The sequence below is a fragment of the Stegastes partitus genome, unplaced genomic scaffold (genome assembly GCF_000690725.1).
Source record: "Stegastes partitus isolate 25-593 unplaced genomic scaffold, Stegastes_partitus-1.0.2 Scaffold120, whole genome shotgun sequence".
NCBI lineage: Eukaryota > Metazoa > Chordata > Actinopteri > Pomacentridae > Stegastes > Stegastes partitus.
In genome coordinates, this window is record NW_007577851.1 from 21,206 (window position 1) to 41,269 (window position 20,064).

At 43.0% G+C, this 20,064-nt stretch overlaps 1 protein-coding gene across 9 annotated transcripts; it reads left to right on the top strand.

The window, feature by feature from the left end:
- The first annotated feature begins 338 nt into the window (after positions 1 to 338).
- On the top strand, positions 339 to 19,946 carry LOC103354767 (catenin delta-1-like). Of its 9 annotated transcripts, none has more exons than XM_008278290.1 (22): positions 339 to 517; positions 5,676 to 5,799; positions 7,012 to 7,175; positions 9,507 to 9,575; positions 9,676 to 9,795; positions 9,904 to 10,166; positions 10,489 to 10,770; positions 10,877 to 11,117; positions 11,236 to 11,458; positions 11,642 to 11,834; positions 11,954 to 12,071; positions 12,265 to 12,418; positions 12,636 to 12,653; positions 12,983 to 13,051; positions 13,577 to 13,704; positions 13,888 to 14,038; positions 14,233 to 14,425; positions 14,886 to 15,088; positions 15,214 to 15,255; positions 15,358 to 15,425; positions 15,621 to 15,722; positions 18,118 to 19,946. In XM_008278290.1, the coding sequence occupies exons 3-21, from the start codon at positions 7,017 to 7,019 to the stop codon at positions 15,678 to 15,680; spliced, it is 2,754 nt and encodes a 917-aa protein (XP_008276512.1). In that variant the 5' UTR covers positions 339 to 517; positions 5,676 to 5,799; positions 7,012 to 7,016; the 3' UTR covers positions 15,681 to 15,722; positions 18,118 to 19,946. The 9 variants fall into 9 exon arrangements, with proteins under 9 accessions (XP_008276512.1, XP_008276518.1, XP_008276509.1 ...); XM_008278287.1 differs by lacking the exon at positions 339 to 517 and adding an exon at positions 535 to 679; XM_008278289.1 differs by lacking the exon at positions 339 to 517 and adding an exon at positions 1,380 to 1,627.
- Positions 19,947 to 20,064: the final 118 nt, after the last annotated feature.

The following is a 20,064-nucleotide window of genomic DNA, read 5'->3' on the forward strand; positions in this document are numbered from 1 at the left end:
TTTAGAGATAGAATTAAAGTTTAAATGGTTCTTTAGAGGTACACTTGTGCATTGTTTCCTGAACAATTGTGGTCAAACATGATTCATATGAAGAGGGCCTGTTTACCAGCGCTTTGTACCAATCAGACGAATGCGGGGGACGTGATGGTCACTAACAGTGGTTTTTATGTGCCAATAGTTTTGTCATGTTGGTGGGGAATGCAGTTGTACTTCCCCACGAAATGCTGCTTCCTCCCAGACTATTGTTCTTGGGCAATCAATGAAGTGACATCAGTGTGTGTATATGGGAGTATGAGGGAGGAGAGAGGAGGCGGTGGGAGGTATTTATTCCACTGCTGTAACACAGTTTAAATCCCCCATTTTTCTCCCTATTTGTAATTATAGTTTTGCTCATTGTCAGTCAGTGTGACAAATAAATTTTACACCACCGGTCCAGCTGCAGACTCCTGGACCCGCCTTGAAACCTGTGACAAAACACCTGTGTGAGGGGAGGAATTCTGCGTGCGCAGTTTTTACGGTAAAGCCGCTTGTTGATCCCGCCCTCTCTTTGATACAAAACTCGGTGATGTCGCTTCGTCTTTAACGAGCTTGACCCAGAACCCAGGGAAGGAGGGGAAAAGAGGGCAGAAAACACTAAAAAAAAAAAACGGAATAGTCTGGACAGGCTTTCTAATAGCAGGTGAGTAAATCCTTAAATGGTAGCAGATGTTTTATATATTGGGGGTCGGTTGTGTTTTTTTTTATCCTTAGATAGTGGGTGCACTGCAGCGTTGGCAAGGAGTGGTCACATCATCGACAGATCAGCAACACGACTCTCCGCGGCTAACGCTAGCTAGCGATGCTAACTTAAAAGTTCAAGCCGCGACCCGCGTCTCTATCACCCACCGCGCACACTGCGTTTAATAATTTAAAGCAGCCTTCAGTGCTAACTCCTGAAACCGAAAACGCCGTCTAAATTAGCCTTAAAGGCCGCCTGGCTGTGCACTCACGGCTCTCGTAGCTAATCTGTGTTTGCTAATGCTAACGCTAGCCTGGCTGTTGGCAGCGATCTCCGTCGGCTATGTGGGTTATTGTGATGCTAACGTAGCAAGACAGCCAAACCAGGTCACACGGGTGCTGAGCGAGCATTCAAGCCAACCGGGCTGATTTCATCAACAACATTGTCATTTATGTGGACGGCGGCGTTAGCACAAGCACTGACTAACTCCAATGCGTGAGTCTTTGTTCGTGAGAGTCATTTTATACCGACGGCTTTGTGCTGCTGCCTCTGTGTGTTGGCTAATGCTGCCCCACATTGATGTCTTACGTTAGCAAATCAATTCACGACAATGTGTTGGGTCTCGCTGGATGAGGTGAATGCTAACTTTTAGCTGCGCCGTGGGGAAGGTTTGCTAAGGAGAAGAGGGTTTGGGACTTCAAACAGACATGACAACGTGACGGTCAGGCGGGTTTACAACACTGAAGTGCACTGGTTCCCCAGCTCTGTACATTAACAGTGCTTTGACCTACTTCATGTTGCTGTCGATGTCTCATTTTGGCGTCTGCTATCGGAAGCAGACAGTTATCAGCTGGACTAGATAAGTAGATTTCATCACCACGTTGGTAGAAAACCTCCAGGGAGCTGCAGGTAATTCGAAACCTTTCATCTTATTTGACTAGACATGTACTGTGAGGTCTTTTTGTGTATTTGATGCCGCTTTAAGGGTGGTGGTCTCCCATTTGTAGTCTGTCACACACACGCAGCCTGGGATTATTAGTTTGTCAGCCTGTGAACCTGTTGGGTGGGTCCTGTGTGAACTTGTTTTGTTAGGGAAAAGGCTGGGTGGGGATAACTGTCAGCCAGAGTGCGATCAAGTAAACCAGCTTTTCCCTTGTTAACACTGGTTTCATGCAGGCACATATTACAGTGCGGTTTAGTGTCTTCCCTGTGGGCTTTAGTTCCATCCTGGTTTGTGTTTATACAGTATGGGTTTAATGGAGGTATCACTGTGGCCGATTTGATGTGCTGCAGGTGCCACCGCTAATAACAGCATATGTCAGCCTTTCCTGACTACTTGTCTCCAAGTCATTGTTTGATTGTTGATGCATGCTCCCAACCTCGACTGCAATTGTGTCTGCTGTCCTAAGGTGTACAGGTTAATCCACAAAGGGGCTAACGCGTGTGCATATGTGTCTATGTATGTGCGTGCATGTTAACGTCACGTGTGTGTGTGTTAGGAGGTAAGTGGATTAGTGGGCTAAAGCTTCAATCCCATTACAAGCCATGCTCAGCTTAAACCAGCACCGGTGCCGTCACGCTGACTTTACAGCAAATTGTAGTGTCGGGTACCTTGAGATGCGCGAACAGATGTGAATTTTGACAGTCAGTGTGTTGTTTCAGTGGGTGTATTTGCAGCTGACGGCAGGTGTAGGCGCTTACTGCTCTAACTAGAGTTTCATTAAGTCGACAAAGGCTGTATTGTTGGTTACCGTGAGTGTATGGACGCAGATGTCTTCTGACGGGGCTGAGTGAGTCACGCTGACTGATGGCTGCAAAATCAGATGGAGATATCTGACTCGTGGTGTGTCAGGGGTCAATCAGATGTTGTTGTTGAACTCAAGGTACTGTGCTTGACATTTTGAACTTGAGTTACTGTCATGTTTGGGACACCTGGACATTTTCTCAGTGGGCTCTTATGTCCTCACCTCTAAAGAGAGGGGGGAAAAAAAGTAATGCTCAGGTTTTTGGAAATACAAGGTCCATGCAGTGTGGTGCACTGTACATTATAATGTACACATATGATTAGTTTTGTCATTAGTTTTTGTTTTGAATTTACTCTCGCAGAAAAAGAATATATATTATTTTTGGTGTTGGTTATTTATGTTGTAGCCGTGTGTCTTGATCAACCAATCCTGTCAAAAAACAAGAGAGAAACCTGTTTCAGTGGTTAGATTGTAGGAACACACTCGCTCTTAAATAAAACAAAGCAGACAAAGAAATAAGTAACCAACTAAAAAAATGAAAGTAAGATGAATCAACTTGGCAAATTAACAGAGACTGCCTCTGGAAGGTCATGAAAGCAGAACAGAAAACAGCAGATGGAGAACAATATTAGTAAAGTGGGAAGCGGTCTGTGGTCGTGTGATCAACATATTGACCATGGGAAATTTTCACCGCAAAAAACCCTCTGTTAATGGACAAAGCCAACCATCAGTACGTGGTGTATTAAAGTGTACATCCTATAAGTACCCATGGTTTGTGTACAAGCAATTCTGTTGTGGAAAAGGATTTATGGTGAGCCAAAGAAGCCATTGCGGCCCTGTGCTCATCTGATGTCGAATCCATAACATCCTGTTTCTCAGGAAGTGGGTAAGAGGGGAAAGGGGAGGGGAGTGGCAATGGGACGCCATTGATTGTTTTCATTGTTCAACGAAACTCACCGCTGACTTTCAAGGCCAAAACTAACAGCTGTGAGAGAGGGGGCGGCAGGAGGAGAGTAGAAATCATGAGTATGTAAAGGGCAATGTTATCTCAATCCCCCTCCCAGATCTGATCGCTGATGCGCACACGCTCACATGCGCCCAGTAATGTTTTCCAGCTCTTTTCGCACTTGTGCTCGTAGTCGCAGTTGCACAAACTTTTCATTGTTCCACCATCCTCCCGATATGACAGCTGCAAATTCCCTCCTTGCTGTGGTTAAAACACACACACACACACACACACACACCTACACACACACAGACAGTTTACGCATACATTCACATTCCTAAGTGCACATGCCAAGAAATGTCAATCACAGTTTGTAATTTATCTTGTGTAAATGACAGTGGTGCTCATTAGTGAAATAAGATAGCTTATAGACTGTTGCATGTGAGACAAGCTGAGGAGTGACACTGCCAACATGTGGCATAAAATTATAAAAAGCTGCTTGCTGAAAAAAGATTTCGCAAATTTGTTCCTCTGTGTCTGGATCACTATGACCAGTAAACTTGTCTAGAAATGCCCCAACTGCACAGTAAACACAGATATCTGAATGATGATTAGCCAGTGTCCTGTTAAGGTCGTTTGACAGTGGATGAGTGGGTGGGCTGCTGTGCTGAATTGGCAGGAGACAATGCTAGGAATGCAAGATTAGCTTTTATCTTTTATTTCCTTCTCTTATCTCTACCCCCCCATTTTTCTTCTCATGCTCTACCCGTCCTACCATTTCTTTCATGTCTTCGTGGCTTTTCTGCTTTGCCCATCTCTGTCTGTAGTGAATAATGTCAACTCTGTCCCAGCTGTGACCATATAAAGGCATGTGTGGTACAGGGCAGCAGTTTGTGATTTGCTCAGGTAGGAAGTTATGACTCTGGGTGAGCGTATGTATGTGACATCATGCTTTCCTCTCAGTCAGCCTCATCCCACATGCAAATCCTGGTTGTGGTTATCGCAGATTCCTTTGTCTTGGGAAATGCACATTGGCCACTCCTCGTTTTCTCATCAGGACGTCCCACTTACCCTCCTTTTTTTCCCACACTGGGCACACCCAAAGCTGGGAATTTTAAAAATACGTAAAGTCATATACGTGTGCGTCAGTCATTCATTTGAAATGCATACGCGAACAGACGCAACATCCACAGGGTCATTTTACCAGCGAAAAGGAAGCAGATAAAATTACTGTTACTGTGTCGTAATAGTTTGTCTGTGGTGATTTCGTTATGTCTGTCTTTTTTCTTTAGTTTGCACAATCTGATGCAGGTGAAACTGTGAGTCATTCATCGCCATCTCTTGAATTGATTACACCTATGCTCGTCTCTCTGTTTGCACTTGTTAAAGCTCTACCTGTCAAGGACACAAACACCTGCTGCTTGAAGTGTAAATGCAGGTCCCTGATTGTTGGCCAAACTTACAACTCTCAGAGAAGTCTGTCTGTGCATGTTGGCCAGACAGAGAGAGACACTGAAAAAACTGAAATTTGGTCACCCCTCCTCTACCTTGTCCAACCGGTCATGCAAGTGAGTGTGTGTGTGGCAATGCCTGGGTTTATTCACCTTTTAAGCCAGAGCTGATGAGAAGCTGGGTTGCTGCAGCAGAGGGTGTATCAACAGATAAGAGGATCTGAGTTTCCACTATCCTCTTGTTTAGCTCTGATATAACAATGTCTTTCTCTGAGCCAAGACAACAAAGGGATGTAGGGGGAGGGATAGGAGGCAGTTGAGAGCACAAGACAAGAGTAGTGGACTGTCAAGAGTGAGCCAGAGGTAGATAAAGACTGATTACAGAGAATAGGTGGGAGCAAAAAAAAAAAAAAAAGCAAGGTTACGCTGCAGAAGAATAGTGGATAAGAGAGCACATAGTTGTTGAAGGCTGTTACTATCTCTGAACCTCTCTTTCCCTTTATGCTGACTGTCGATGTTCTCTGGCCCAGGGAGAGCTGCAGGTTGGTCAGCTTCCCACAGCTAGCTGCCGTACACAGGCCAAGTGTTGAGTAAATACTGGGTGTGTCTAAATGCTGGAGCTACTGTACGTCTCTGTCTCTTGCTGGGCCTTTCTGCTCACAGAGCAAACACAACGCTGTTGACACACTTGTACGGTATTCTCACTATCTTGCTGTTTTTCCAGAGGTGCCTTCGCTTAAACACTTCTTCTTCTCTTTCTCTCTCTCTCTCTCCTTGTTATTCTCGTCCCTCCACCCGTCTGTCTTTCTCTACAGTCCATTCCTCCCTGTTTCTGGGCTCGGTGGTTCGGTGACCTTCTACACATGATCAACTAGAGCACCACCTCTGACCTCGGCGTGATCTCTCACCTCTTATACCAAACCACGCCCACAGGTGAAGGTGTGTATTTTGGATTTTGTGTGAATTCAGCTCAGAGACATGATGCTCATGTGTGTTGTGATTTGTCCTTAAACCATAACGAGTAGTGTGCAGTTCTCCTTGGTCTGACTGTGGAGTGTTGTGATGTTAAGTTTCCCGCTACAGTAAAAACCGTATCGAGGATGCTTCTCTTTGTGTGAAACAGGCTTCATCCTCTTTGTTTGACAGGATTTTTTGTGTACTGTGGATTTCTTCATAATCTCTGCTGCAGATCACAATCACTTCTGATGCATGAATAAAAATAAAATCATGACACAATGCGAGATAGCAGTTTGATTCTGGCTATTCTCATTCAAAATCGCAACCAAGACATCACATGTCATTCTATGCTGTGTTTCCTTTACAAGGAGTTTTAGTGATATTTTCTAGTGTGGCATTTGAGAATGGTCCAAAACAGAGGACACCTTTGTGCATGCATCGGGTGGAAGCCTTTTGATCTGCATGCATGTAATGGTATGATGTTGACAAATACAATATTGCATTAAGTGCCTCTGCATTATAGAGATTAATGTGCTGCATTAACCAGGGTTTTAATGAATCTGACATTTCCCTCCATCATCACTATCCTCCTCCTGGACAGTTTGACTCGTATTGTGTCTACAAATACACAATATGCTTATGTTTTTAACAGCATCAATTGGTAGCTCATTATTCTACTTTTTTTTTTTTGAACACATTGGAGTGGTTTCACTATTACAACTACAGTTTAAAATGATTAAGTGTCAGGAAGAGTTAGTCATGACAACCCTTCCATGGAATAGATACAAAAACTCCCTATAACTGTGGAATTTTCATGTTTCACTTTCAATTGAAAACCAACAACCCTGGAAACATGTCTCTACAGGAAGGATCACTGTACATTCATTTTTGAGGCAAAAGCAGGCGACCATGATGATCAAGATCAGCTCTTGAGTAATCCTTACAGTCCCTGTACGTTTCCAAGAAGGCATCTGATCCTGAGTTACCAAACAAGATGTTTCAGTAGATAAACTAGATAGGGGTGAAATAACCCTTTCTCCTTATTGTTAGCCCCAAAAAGTCCTGCATCTACTGGATCTTGCTACTTTGTTTGGAGAGTGTGTTTTTGTTGGACACCCTCTCCCTGTGCTGTAGTGCATCTGAGGCTGTATGGAGATGTGTAACGCCCCGCTCTCTCCCCTTGGGGTGGTGTAGTGTGTATGGAGCAGTGTGAGAGCGCAGCGGCTCTGCTGGAGTCGGTCAGGGAGCAGGAGGTGCAGTTTGAACAGCTGACTCGGGCGCTGGAGGAGGAGAGGAGGAGGGTGGGCCTCCCCGCCACCAGCCCCTCGACCCTGGGTCGCCCCCTCCCTCACACACAGGTAACACTCCCCAAAGAACCCAAACATGCCCATCCAAAATCTCTTGTCAACAGCCGCCCCCATCTTTCACCTCTACTTCCAGTACATGGATCACTATTCCGTCCATCCAACCCTTTTAGAGAATCCATGCATCATTTTCTCCCCTCAACATTCATTCATCGATCATTCATCTCTTCTCTCATCGGTCCCGCCTCCTCTCCACCAGCGCTCGGCAAAGTCCGTACGTGTTTGTGTGTGCCACTGTCAAATGTCTCTCTTTACTGACTGTGTATCTGCAACATCCATCTGTTCTTCATCTGCAAATCCATCAGTTCATACTGGCACATAGTTCACCACTGTTAACATGCCTGAGATGATCGTCACACTTCCAGCATGCCTTCGCTGTCACTCACCGGATACGCTGTCACAGACGCATATACACCTTTCGTCAGCCCCTGTTGTGGAATTTCAGTTATTTTCCTCCCTGTTCCAGCATGTCGTATTGTGGAGCAGGGTCGTCTGTCGTGCATGTGTCCCAAAGTCCTATATCTAAAAACATTCCTTCACTTAGAATGTCATGTTTCCATTTTCATTTGAAGCACTTAATTTTTTTAAAAATTTGCTGTTCCTGCTGTGTGTTAAGTATTCGTTTGCATGTGATTATCTTTTTTTGTATTCAACATCCATTTATCAGTTTGTGTAGAAAAATCACTGGTATTTGCTATTTCCGCTTCATGTATCAGCATTATATCGTTGAGTGTTATGACCATATACAATATGAGATAATGCAGATTTGTCTACCGTTGGAGATTTTGAGTCCTACAGAGCTGTAAGATTTCTGTTAACATTTCTCGCAGCCCATGCTGATGTGTTCCAGTAGCTTGTTCTGTCTGACCAACAGTCTAAACCTCAGCTATTCAAATAACTACCATAGGGGTTTATGAAAGCCAGTAGTTATTCATATTTTGGCAGAATTCATGAAATGTTAACGCTTGTACATAAAAATAGCTTGAATAATTAACTGATAGGCAGCTGTTGCTGGTCGATTTTGTGCCAGTAGGCTGATTTTTATTTGGTGAAAATGTTGCAGCTGTAATACTGCAACTATTGTAGTTGTGTTTAACTATTAAGGGTAAGACTGAGTATTGTATTGGGCATTATTAGTATTTCCTGAAAACAGTTCACTTAATAATCTTCCTGAAAACTGACGTCCTGTTTGTTTTAATGTAGAGGATCAGTGTACCTGTTTTGAAAGTCTAAGTCTCCCACTTTGCTGTTTTGTTTACAGCCAAATTATTTGTTTGGACAAGGTCCGGCTGTTGCCTTGTTGTACCATTTTGTTGCCTCTACCACTGTGTGATTGTCTAGTTATTTGATCAACTTTACTTTGCCTGATTTAGACTTCGAAGGACAATTAAATCATTACTCCTTCAGGCAACTTTGACATCATTAGCAACCTTTTCAGCTCTTGTACGCTGACAGTGTAGTGTAGTTTAAATTCTGTCCCTAAATGTTTTCCTTCCTTTCTGGGACTTGCTGACATAGATTAGAGCTTGTTTTGTCTCCTTGAGTCCTTGGAAGGATAAAGGCTAAGAAAGCATGAATTTGTGTTTTGGGCCTTGCGGCTGCTGTCCGTGTTTAGTATCCAGATATATAAACAATGATAAAGACATGTATGCCCTGCCAGCGCTGCTCTAAATGCATGCCACAGTTGTTTATAAAAGGTGGTATTATAGGAAGGGCTAGCCGTAGAGGAAGTGTCTCCTTCTTGTTAGGAAGCCTGCACTTCCTATAACAGCCCTGCCTCCTTGTGGTCATAATATTTAGTACAGTGTAAGATGCTGCAAATAAAGTGGGGGTCAGTCTCTGATAATGTTCCTCATCTGTTTTTGCCAGTAGTGTCACAGTGACATTGAACTGATCTTAACTCTGGGTGGTGGAACAGTTGATGCAATGATTTACAAAGCAGCCCAATCATGCTGTGTTCGCATGTATTTACTGACAACTGAGTGCTACTCAGGGTTAGGCAGAATGCATCCAAGTCATACAGTGTGACAGTCAGTGATTATGTAAGACTTTAGTGCAGAGGAAGTGGAGTGTGAGGATGAATGACTGCATTCCAAAATGTCCGCCTCCGTGTCTGGCAGTGATTCACTGACCATGAACATGCAGGGACCGTTTGGTCAGCACTGAATGTGCTTCAGCAGCAGTAATATCATCTGGGTAGTTGTAAGAAAGTAGACAGCACTGGCCACTGGGAGCCATGCCTCGAACCTCACTTATAAAAATTGTATGGCATGTGAAATTGTTGCACAGTGTGTTTCAGAGTTGTGTCTTTTTCTTTCATCCCAGAACGGGCGTTTGGGGGATGCAGACATAGAACGACTGAAACTAACTGACGCATACATAAACGGCACACAGGTATGTGTTTGTGTATGTAGTTATAATCATATAAAATTCATAATTTTTCTTGCGGTATGTGCCAGTGATTAAACTTTTACGTGTGGTTTCTCTGCTACAGTACAGGATGGTGGATCCAGCACACGGCGCTCTAGATGAGAGCTACACACCGGAGGACGACTCTCAGGAAGTACACTCTGTCTTTTCTGAAGAGGGAACCACACGGCGAACAGACAATGGGGTAGGCTGATATGACACATTCTCCACTTTAATTGCTATTGTCAGACTTTATTAAATTCTAAAATTGCTGTTGCCATTTTAAAACATGACTGATTTTGCTGTCCTTCAGATGAAGAAACCAATTTCACGTACAGTCCTGCCTTCTGACGCAATGTCCATTGACGGGGGCTTGACGGTGCCCGGTATGGGCGTTTACAGCGCCACACTGGACCGTCCTTACAGGCAGGCCGGTGGAGTAGACTACCCCACCGCCACAGTACCCAGAAACTACCACTACGGCCCTGTAGGAGGTTATGATGACTACCGGGGAGGTCCGCCATCAGAGGCGTACACTAGTCTGACCAGGGGCTCACACATGGATGATCGCTACAGGTACAGGAGCATAGGCAGTTGTGGAAAACGTCACATTTTATTGTGATTGCTTTACTGTACATCTAAGAATATGTTGTCTTGCAAAGAATTCAACATAAAAAGCCACAATGTACAGTTTTTTTGGTTTTCTTCAACGTGTACAAAGGCATAATTTCCCAGTTTTCTTCATCAACATTATTGTGTCACATTTAGACAGATTTTAAAATGGGTAATTGACACGTTTTGTCAATATGCAACTATTCAAATGAGAATATCGGTGTCTGATGCGTGGTTGGGAAAGCCAAAAACTTAATTGATTCACAGCACTTCCATCTTTCCCCAGGCCGGTTGATGGCTACAGAACCCTGGACTCTGGTTATCGGGCCCCGAGCCGACAGCAGCTTGACCCTTATGCAGCACAGCCCCAGGTGGGCCGAGGAATGAGGGCCATGGGCTCAGCAATGGAGATGCGGTATGGCCACGGCCACTATGGCATAGAGGACGATCAGCGCAGTGTGGGATACGATGACTATGGCATGGGGCCTCCACCCATTCACCCCGGAGGCTATGGCACCATGCCACGCCTGGGGCCGGGCCCCGGGGGCATGGACAGACGGAGACTCAGGTACACTTCAGATGTGCTGTTCTGTACTTGGTTAATCTGGAAGTTTTAATCTCTTACTTCAGGCACTTATAACAAACGTTTCTCTACCTCCTTCTACAACCTGCAGGAGCTGTGAGGATACTCTGGATGGCGACATGGGAGGAGTTGACCCTTACGCTTGGGGCGTTCCCATGACGATGGAGAGGGGGAGCATGGCTTCATTGGACAGCACGTTGAGAAAGGCTCCTCCCGCTTCATGGCGACAACCTGAGCTACCGGAGGTGATCGCCATGTTGAACTATCGTCTGGACCCTGTCAAGACCAACGCTGCTGCCTTCCTCCAGCATCTCACGTTCAAAAATGACAAGGTGAAACAAACATCTGTCACATGAAGATAATAGCTTTTCAGTTATTTCTCTACTTGTCATGGAAATTCTAGTGGTTATTCTTCAGATCTTTATGATTGTTTGCTAATTATGTGTCCAGGTTAAATCAGAGGTGCGGCGCCTGAAGGGCATCCCAGCCTTGGTGTCACTGCTGGACCACCCGAGCAAGGACGTGCATCACTCGGCCTGCGGTGCTTTAAAGAACATTTCATATGGACGAGACCAAGACAACAAGATCGCCATCAAGAACTGCGACGGAGTACCTGCCCTGGTCAGGTTACTGAGGAAAACCCGCGACCAGGACCTCACTGATACTATCACAGGTATCCCTGCTCACATGAATTACTTGACAAGCCTGAATGTACAGCAGTGATAAATGAGGAAGAAACCAAAGACCAAGTCTGATGGTTTTTTTGTGTAGCATGATTTATTTATTTGTTTATTTTAGGGGCTAAGCAGTCTATCTTATTGCTGTGATAGTAACCGTATTTATTATATCACCCCAGGCACCTTGTGGAACCTCTCATCCCACGATTCAGTAAAGATGGAGATTGTGGACCACGCCCTGCACGCTCTAGCTGACGAAGTGGTCGTTCCACATTCAGGCTGGGAGCGAGGGAGCAACGGAGGAGAGGAAAGCTGCAAACCACGCCATCTGGAGTGGGAGACCGCCTTGACCAACACTGCTGGCTGCCTTAGGTATGCAAGGGATCAGTGGATGGAAAGAAAAGAAAGTTGAAGAAGGAGAATAAGGAGATAGATTTATTTTCAGAAGAAAACATGCAATTATGTGCTTAACTTCTTCCCTTCTCAAACAGGAATGTGAGTTCGGAACGCAGCGAGGCCAGGCGAAAGCTGAGGGAATGTACAGGACTGGTGGATTCGCTAATGTACATTGTCCAGTCACAGATCAACCGCAAAGATGTGGATAATAAGGTAACTGCTCTCTTGAGACGGTTGCTGATTTTTACGCTAGTTAATGCCAGCGGTTTCTTTCTGTTAAAGGGGAGGTTTTTCTTCCCACTCTCACCAAAGAACTTTCCTGAAGGGAATTGCTTGGATTTGTTTGGTTTTCTGTGTACCTCCATGTTTGATCGTCTTGTCCACTTTTCCTTTCTTCTTTCTGTAGTTGGTGGAGAACTGTGTCTGCCTCCTGAGGAATCTGTCCTATCAGGTTCATCGTGAAGTCCCAGGCGCAGAACGCTACGCAGAGACCATACCCGTCAACCAGGGCCCGGCTCCAGCTAACAAAGGTGGCTGCTTTGGCTCTCGAAAGGGCAAAGGTACGTCTGACAACTATTACACCTCAGGAATACACTGTGTATGAGAGATTTGCTGTTGAAAGTCAAGCAGTTGCTGGTGGGTTTGAGCTTGTTGGTGGCGGAAGCACCTGTCGCTGTTTTTCACACTCTGTCACTGTTTCCCTCCTTTTCCTCTTCTCCCTCCTCCTTATTTCTTCCCACCCTCCTTCACGTCTTCCTTTCTCTCTGATGTGTTTAGATGAGTGGTTTTCCAAAGGTAAGATTCTCCTCTTGGTGTTCTCATGAACGTGTGAATCTATTGACCCCTCTCATCACTTATTTTACTAACAGAAGGAAAAACTTGAGTAGAGAAAAACGAATGCCTAATAATGTTGGATTCACAAGCTGTACGTGGGCATGATCCCTGGATGTCACACCAACACCACTGCATGCTGACAGCTCCACCGGTTGCATGTTCACATTGCAAATAATAATGTACCATTGTAGAATGCAGATATTTAAAGGCTCATCTCACCCATCATCGCTCATTTCTTTGATTTATCTGCTCAGTATCTTTTCTTCTTTTTCCTTTTCTTTTTAATGCAGGAAAGAAGGATGGTGATGATGGAAGTGGAGATGTCGTTGATATTCCAAAGAGGACAATACCTGCCAAAGGTATGTGTGTCCGCTTTACATTTAAATGATTTATAGTCAATCACTCTGTAGAGCAGTTCCTTTTGTATAACACAGTACAAATCCTCTTGAGTCCAGGCAGAGATTTCCAGTGAAATGACTAAATGTATTTCAAGGTGCAGGACATTTTTGAAGGGATAATTGTACCAAGTTTGCTGAGGAAATGGTTGGATTCCTTTCTGAGAAACCATCTAAAAATATTCTTATTTCGATATAATTTAAAGCTCAAAATATCAAAATATTTTTGCTGTTGTTTTGTTGTTTTTATGTCTAAATCACATTACATGACAATTCCACCTACTTAACCACAAAAACCTGCTGACAAGCTTTTAATGTTGCCTTTACAAAATTATCAAAATGACACCTTTTATCACAGCCAGAAACTGTAAAGATGGTTTGGCTGGTATAAGTGAGTTTAATATAACGTTTGTCTGTTTTCAGCACAAATATAGATGTTTGTTAAACTCTGTAACTTTAAACTATCACGTCTCTTTCTTTCCACTCAAGGCTATGAGCTGTTGTTCCAGCCAGAGGTGGTTCGTGTTTACACGTCACTGCTCAGAGAGAGCAAGAACCCCTCGGTCCTTGAGGCGGCTGCCGGTGCCATCCAGAACCTGTGTGCAGGCAGATGGACTGTAAGTACTATTTCTTATAAACAGCTGGATTTCTGTGAAATACTCACGCTTCAGGCTTGATCCAAATTTGAATTAGGTTCATTTTTAATCTGTTAAAGTGTTCTGTTTTTTAGATTGCTGGTAAACTTGTGTTATTTAATATAAGCCAACGTGTATCACCCCCTCTCTGTGCTTGTTATACAGTATGGTCGGTATATCAGAGCCACTATGCGTCTGGAGAAGGGTCTCCCCATGTTGACAGAACTGCTGGCTCATAGCAATGACCGCGTGGTTCGGGCAATGTCTGGAGCCTTGAGGAACCTCGCTATCGACAACCGCAACTGTGAACTGCTTGGTAAGATTGTTGGTTTTAAAAAGTTCTTATAAATCACAGAAGAACATGTCTTCAGTGTCTTATTTTGCTCTATATTCTATTCACTGCTCTTGTGCAAATGTGTGTAAGCTTCTTTTAAAAGCTGCATTTTTATGGTGCAAAATCAGCAAATCTTGACTCAGTGTTTTTTTGTTGTTGTTGTTGTTTTTTTTCAGGTTTGCATGCAGTGCCTCACCTTGTGGCCAACCTGCCTGGAGGCCAGAGTCAGTCTGGTCGCACTCTATCAGAGGAGACGGTGGTGTCCGTACTGAGCACACTTGCTGAGGTGCTCAGCAACAGTCTGGAGGCAGCAAAGTCCCTCCGAGCCTCACAAGGCATCGAGAGGCTGGTGCTCATCAACAAGGACGGGTTAGTGTTTCCTGAATATTTAAGTAAAAATAGTGTTTTCAGTGCGTTTGCTGGGGATCAGGTGTTTTTTGTAGTATATAACTATGAAAGTAGCTTGTTGCATAAGCCATGTCTATGCAACAGTGTAAGACACATAGTAAGATAAAATCATTATAGTAAAGATGTTTTCCTATCGTACTGTTAAGGAGCGTCTCTTGAAAATGAATGTGCCAATGTAATGTGTCCTAATTTGTTTAGGATTTGTTAAAATTTTAAAGATACACTTTGAACAGTTAATCCAGCTTCTGTTGAATGAGTAGAGTGGAATATTGACACATTTCTGATGTTCAACATCTCTTTGATGCTGAGGAGTGACGTGTCTGACTATTTTTCTGACCCGCACTGAATGTTACAGTCATCTGTGCACAATTTAAAGCAAAACACTTCAGTAATGCGTGAACATATCTGTGTGTATCTGCAGCAAGCGCTCTGATCGTGAGGTGCGGGGAGCAGGCCAGGTGCTGCAGCTCGTCTGGGCTCACAAGGAGCTGCGTCGGCCTCTCGAGAAAGACGGCTGGAAGAAGACGGACTTCATGGTCAACCTGAACCCAAGCACCACTAACGGCCCAAGCACCCGAGCTAATGGCACCTACGAGGACAGCACCACGCCGCTTCTGGACAGAGGTCAGAGTGAGAGAAATTATTTATGTCTAAAAACATTTTCAAAGTGTTTTTGAGGGGATATCTCACAATCAGATTTTTGTATTTTTATTCAACTTGACCTGTGGCTCTATTTTGCTTCATTTTAGGGGAGAAGAGAGACATGATTCCACTGAATGACCTTGGCCCTGGTTAGTACATTTACCTTTGCTGCTTTTTACCACAAGAAATGTATAGGTAATGTGTTTTTAAAGATTACATCTGAGTTCATATTTTACGTATTTCTCTCCCAGAAGCCTACTCTACACTGGACCAGAGGGAGAGGAGACACACTCTGGATGAGACCACAGACACTTTACCGGTACCGTGAATCATTGTCACACACCTTCACGTGTTGGATTGCTGACTTATCGACACTAACCTCCTGCACAACGATAAACATTTCCTCACTGTAACCTTTTAAAAACCTCACAATTACTGACACCTTTCTTTTCTCACGCTCACATCTATTGGGTTTTTTTTTCTCTCTCTCTCTGTTTCTCTGGTCCTCTCTCAGCGAGGGGTGTATGGGGGCAGAAAGGGCTCCCTGCCTCTGTTGGACTCCTACGATGGTTAGCCCTACCCCCTCCCCTCTACCCCCTCTGCATGTAAGAGCATGGTATGTCCAACTGACCTCTAATCCTGCATGAACTCTATGAGCTGTGTTCCTATTGTCTCTGATAACTTTGAACGCTCGGTGAAACCTGGTCTATGTCTACGACGGCGTACTAAAACACAGGCAGAGGTCTATTCTACTGTCGCTTATCTATATGACACCCTGACGTGCTGTGTACATGCTGGTATAGTATGCTGCAAGGTGCTCCTTGTGCATTGTGGTCCATGCAGTCTGTCAGTGTAGATTTAAACCCCAGGATTATAGTGAAATATTAAATCCTCAGAGTAATAACTGTTGCTCATGCTGTAGTGTTGTCACAATACCAGAACTTTGACTTTGTTAGTAAAGCTAATTTTACTTTAAAAATGACAATGCGGTATTGGTAAGTCAGCTCTCCTGGTCTGGACCAAAGTAGAAATTTAAAACTTTTTAACATCAAACCACAAGATACAAAACAAAAGGCCAAGGATAAAGGCACAACCCAGCTGGACAGCTACACACAGTATATTTTGGGACACAACTTATTGAACTTCCAAAATAATGTTGTGTCTTGGGCTAAATGTTCTTGTTGGATTTACGTCTCTACTGCATGGTGGCGTTTTAGTCATATGGAAACTCATTGAGAGTGCATAAAATGTACAAATGGGACAAAACAGCTCCAAGAAATGAAGAAAAACTGCAACTAGACAGCAGATCCGACACCTGCACCAAACTGTCAAGGGAAGTGTAGCTACTATGACAAGAGGAACCAGGCGTGCTTGGATACACACATTCTTCTTTAGTTCATTTGAAAGTCAACGGTCTGTGCTGAGTTCACAATTTAGATCAACCGCACCAGAGTTTGCTCTGTGTGCACCATAGTACGGATGTCATTTGTCTCAAAGATTTACATACTCAGCAGTTTTTTGTTGCTTGAGCCTGTGGGATTTGTGTGTGAGAGAGTTCCCTCTTGTGGTTTTACAGCATACTACAACAACAACAACAACAATGTACGCAGTGTATAAAAAGAAAACTTTAATTGACTTGATTCTTGTTTCATGTCAAGTTAAGAATTAGGATTAAACCAGGGGAAAAAACTGAGAATGTAGCTGCAAATAATAAAACGAAAGGAAGGCTCCGTCAGCAGCACAGCACGTAGGCAGACACATGACAAATCACAGTCGAGACATGAGGAGCACTTCCTCATCTGCACAACTCGTGTCTTTATTCTTCCCCATGTTATTACATGTTAGTCCTCAAAGGAAAGAAGATTCATGTTATTGGCAGGTGTGAGGACAAGTGCCTACCAAGATTTTTGTTTTTTGCCACAGTCTTTGTAGTTTAATGCTGAAGATGGGGAATTCTAACCTCTACACGTCCAGAAACTGAATAGTGTTTTTCTTTAGTTTATTTATGTGCAAGGCAGCATCAGGAGGTGCAGAAGCTGTAATCTAATTTATGTACTGTCGCGGCCTATTGTTTTAACTCTTTTTACGTTTAGCTGGGCTCCACCTCTTGACTCCCACATTTGAACAGTTTAAATCACAAAACTACACCTGATGATTCTGTTGCCTTCATTTGGCTGATCTATTCAACTTTAAACCTGATAAAGTGTTTCTAAGTTTAATGTGGAGTCAAAAACAACCAATATCCTGTTACGCACATTTTCCTTCAAGTTTGCTGAAGAGACAGAGACTCAGTCACACACAGTCCTTCCTTCTGTCACAGCTTGTCATCGTCTGATCAGGTACAATAACCACCAAGTGCAATATCACATATTTCGCTCTTGTTATATTCTAGTTATTATTTATTAGGCTTTTTCCTAAAAAAACAAAACCAAGAACGGGACCTGAGTACAAATTTCATACCACTAACATGTGAATGTGAGCTGGCATGACAAATAAAGTTCCTTGAACAATAAATCCCCCCCAAATATTTACACAGACTATTATACTGCACAGCAATTCAATGCAAAAGAAAAGATTTATGTCTCCTCAATAAATTAAGAAATTGTGAGGATGTAATTTGCAATCAACACAGGAGAGTTAGCATCGATTGCTTAGAATATAACTAATTTCAGTGACTAATAAATAGAGCCAATGTTCCATTTTTAACATAAAACTACCAACAAAAAAAAAATATAAACACTCTTTTTCCAACCAAGTACGTGAACAGGAACGTGATAACAGCAGCGTGCGACACTGTTTTCAAGGGTTTCGAACAAGTGTTTCTACATAGAACATCAGATGTTACAGTATTTTTAAATGTTGGTTATTGTGACAGCACGAGTGTGCAGCGTGCCATACTTATACCACATAAGTGTTTGTGTTGCCTTTCATTGTGTAAATTAACAGTATTTTATTTTAGTGCCTATATTGTAATTCTGCTTCAATCAATGCGTTCTGTTGTGTTCTTCCAGAAAAACTGATAGTGTGCATCACCCAGACTGGGCCGTCCCTGCCCTACCACTGCTACTGAGGGGAGATGTTCCAGATCCACAGACTCTCTCCCCCCTTCTCTCTCTCTCTCTCTCCCCTCCTCCTCTCCTTCTCTCTCTCTCTCTCTCTCTCTCTCTCTATCACCACACAGATGGGATCAAAAGATGAGGGTCGGCATCCAAAGAAAAAGTGGTCGTGTTGCAGACATGCAACACACACATACAGACACACACCTACTTTTTACGAATTCATTCAACTGTAGCAACAGAAAAATATATTCCGTTTATAAATTATAATTCTTCTGTAAAGGCAATCACCTTTGTTGACAATCATTTGATTCTGGTGTTACTCTTTTTTTTTATTTTTATTTTATTTTTCTTGCTGTTGTCAACATTTTAGGTCAATTTTTTGTCATGGTCCACATGTTGCTGCCAACACCCGCATCCTGATGATGAATTTGTATTTAGACTTCTATGTAGGGTATATACTGTATATATAAAGAAAATGGGATGACTGCAGTAGTTTTGGCTCATTAATTTAAAATTGTCCCTTTTACTGGGATTGTTGGGAGGTTGAGACACACCGACAAAGCGCCCTGTAGATTTGAGAATGTTGTTTATATAGGAGTTATTTTCCTGTCTAGAGTTATTTTCTCTCAGTTGGGATGAGCACAGGTGTAGACAAGAAAGGGCAGGTGTGTGTATATTTGTCATACAGTAAACCTGTGGCCGTGTGTGTGTGAGCGTGTGCGTGTGGAAAATGATTATGGACCTTTTTTGAGCGACTGTTGTTTTTGTGTGTGCACGGACCCATAAGACGCCACATGTTCATTATTCCATCAGTCATGCTGTCTGTTTTTATTGTGTGCCCCTCTCCCTGTGACTTTTTATTTTATTAGTTTGTAATGTACTGACTGCCTCTTTTTGTGTTTGATACTTTAATTTCAGATTTGTTTTTTTTTGTTTGTTTGTTTGTTTTTTAACTCCCCAAACTGGAAGAAATGACAGCTGCTTAGTTCTGACATTTCTGTTTGGATTTAGTCCGCCAGACCAGTGCAACACACCAACCCTGGTACTGAGATGTGAAGCTGTGGACAAACACTACTAAACCACTAAGATATGTTGACATACGGCTTCAGAAACTGACTATGAACACTATAGACACAACCTAATCAACATTTTATTTTTTACATGAACAGGAGGGACTCTCTGGAATAATTATCTGCACTCTAAGTCTGAATTCTCTCTAAAAAAAAATTGTTACGCAGCAATTCATACATGCACATCTGCATTCATTTTGCGCCGCTGTACACAAGAGCCCATAAATTTGGGAGACTTCTTCACTCAGAGGAGACTCGAGTTTTAACGAGACAGACTGGGGGAGAGACACTGACGTTTAATTTAACTTGGGAGGTGGACAAAAAGCACATTTTGGTCCATTTGTTTTTACCTTTTTTTTTTTTTCGTCGTCGTATTTTCTTCCTTCTGTGTCTGGTTTGTTTGTATTTTATTTCGGGGTTTGTATGTGAGGGAGTGGCGGGTGAGAGCATTATGCAATTTGTTCTACTTTTTAATCCCACTTTTACAGTTGACTTGTTTTAATGGCAAAAGAGACCAATCATCTTTGTTTTGTTTTTTTTTTTACTCTTCACACACATAGTATATTTGTACTGTTGCCTATCCATGTAAATTTATGATGTACCATTCATACCTGCCTTGGCTCTGAGAAGTTGCTTTTTTCAGTGAAGTATGTAACTGGTAATACTGTTGTTTGTTTTTTTTTATAAATAAAGATCTTTTCTTAGACAAGATCTGGCAGCGTGTGATTGATGTGCTGAGGTGAGGAAGGAGTTGTATATCATGTAGATAAACACGTCTAATTAAAGAGAGGCAGTCTGTCTATCAGTGTAATTTAATCCACTCTGTTGT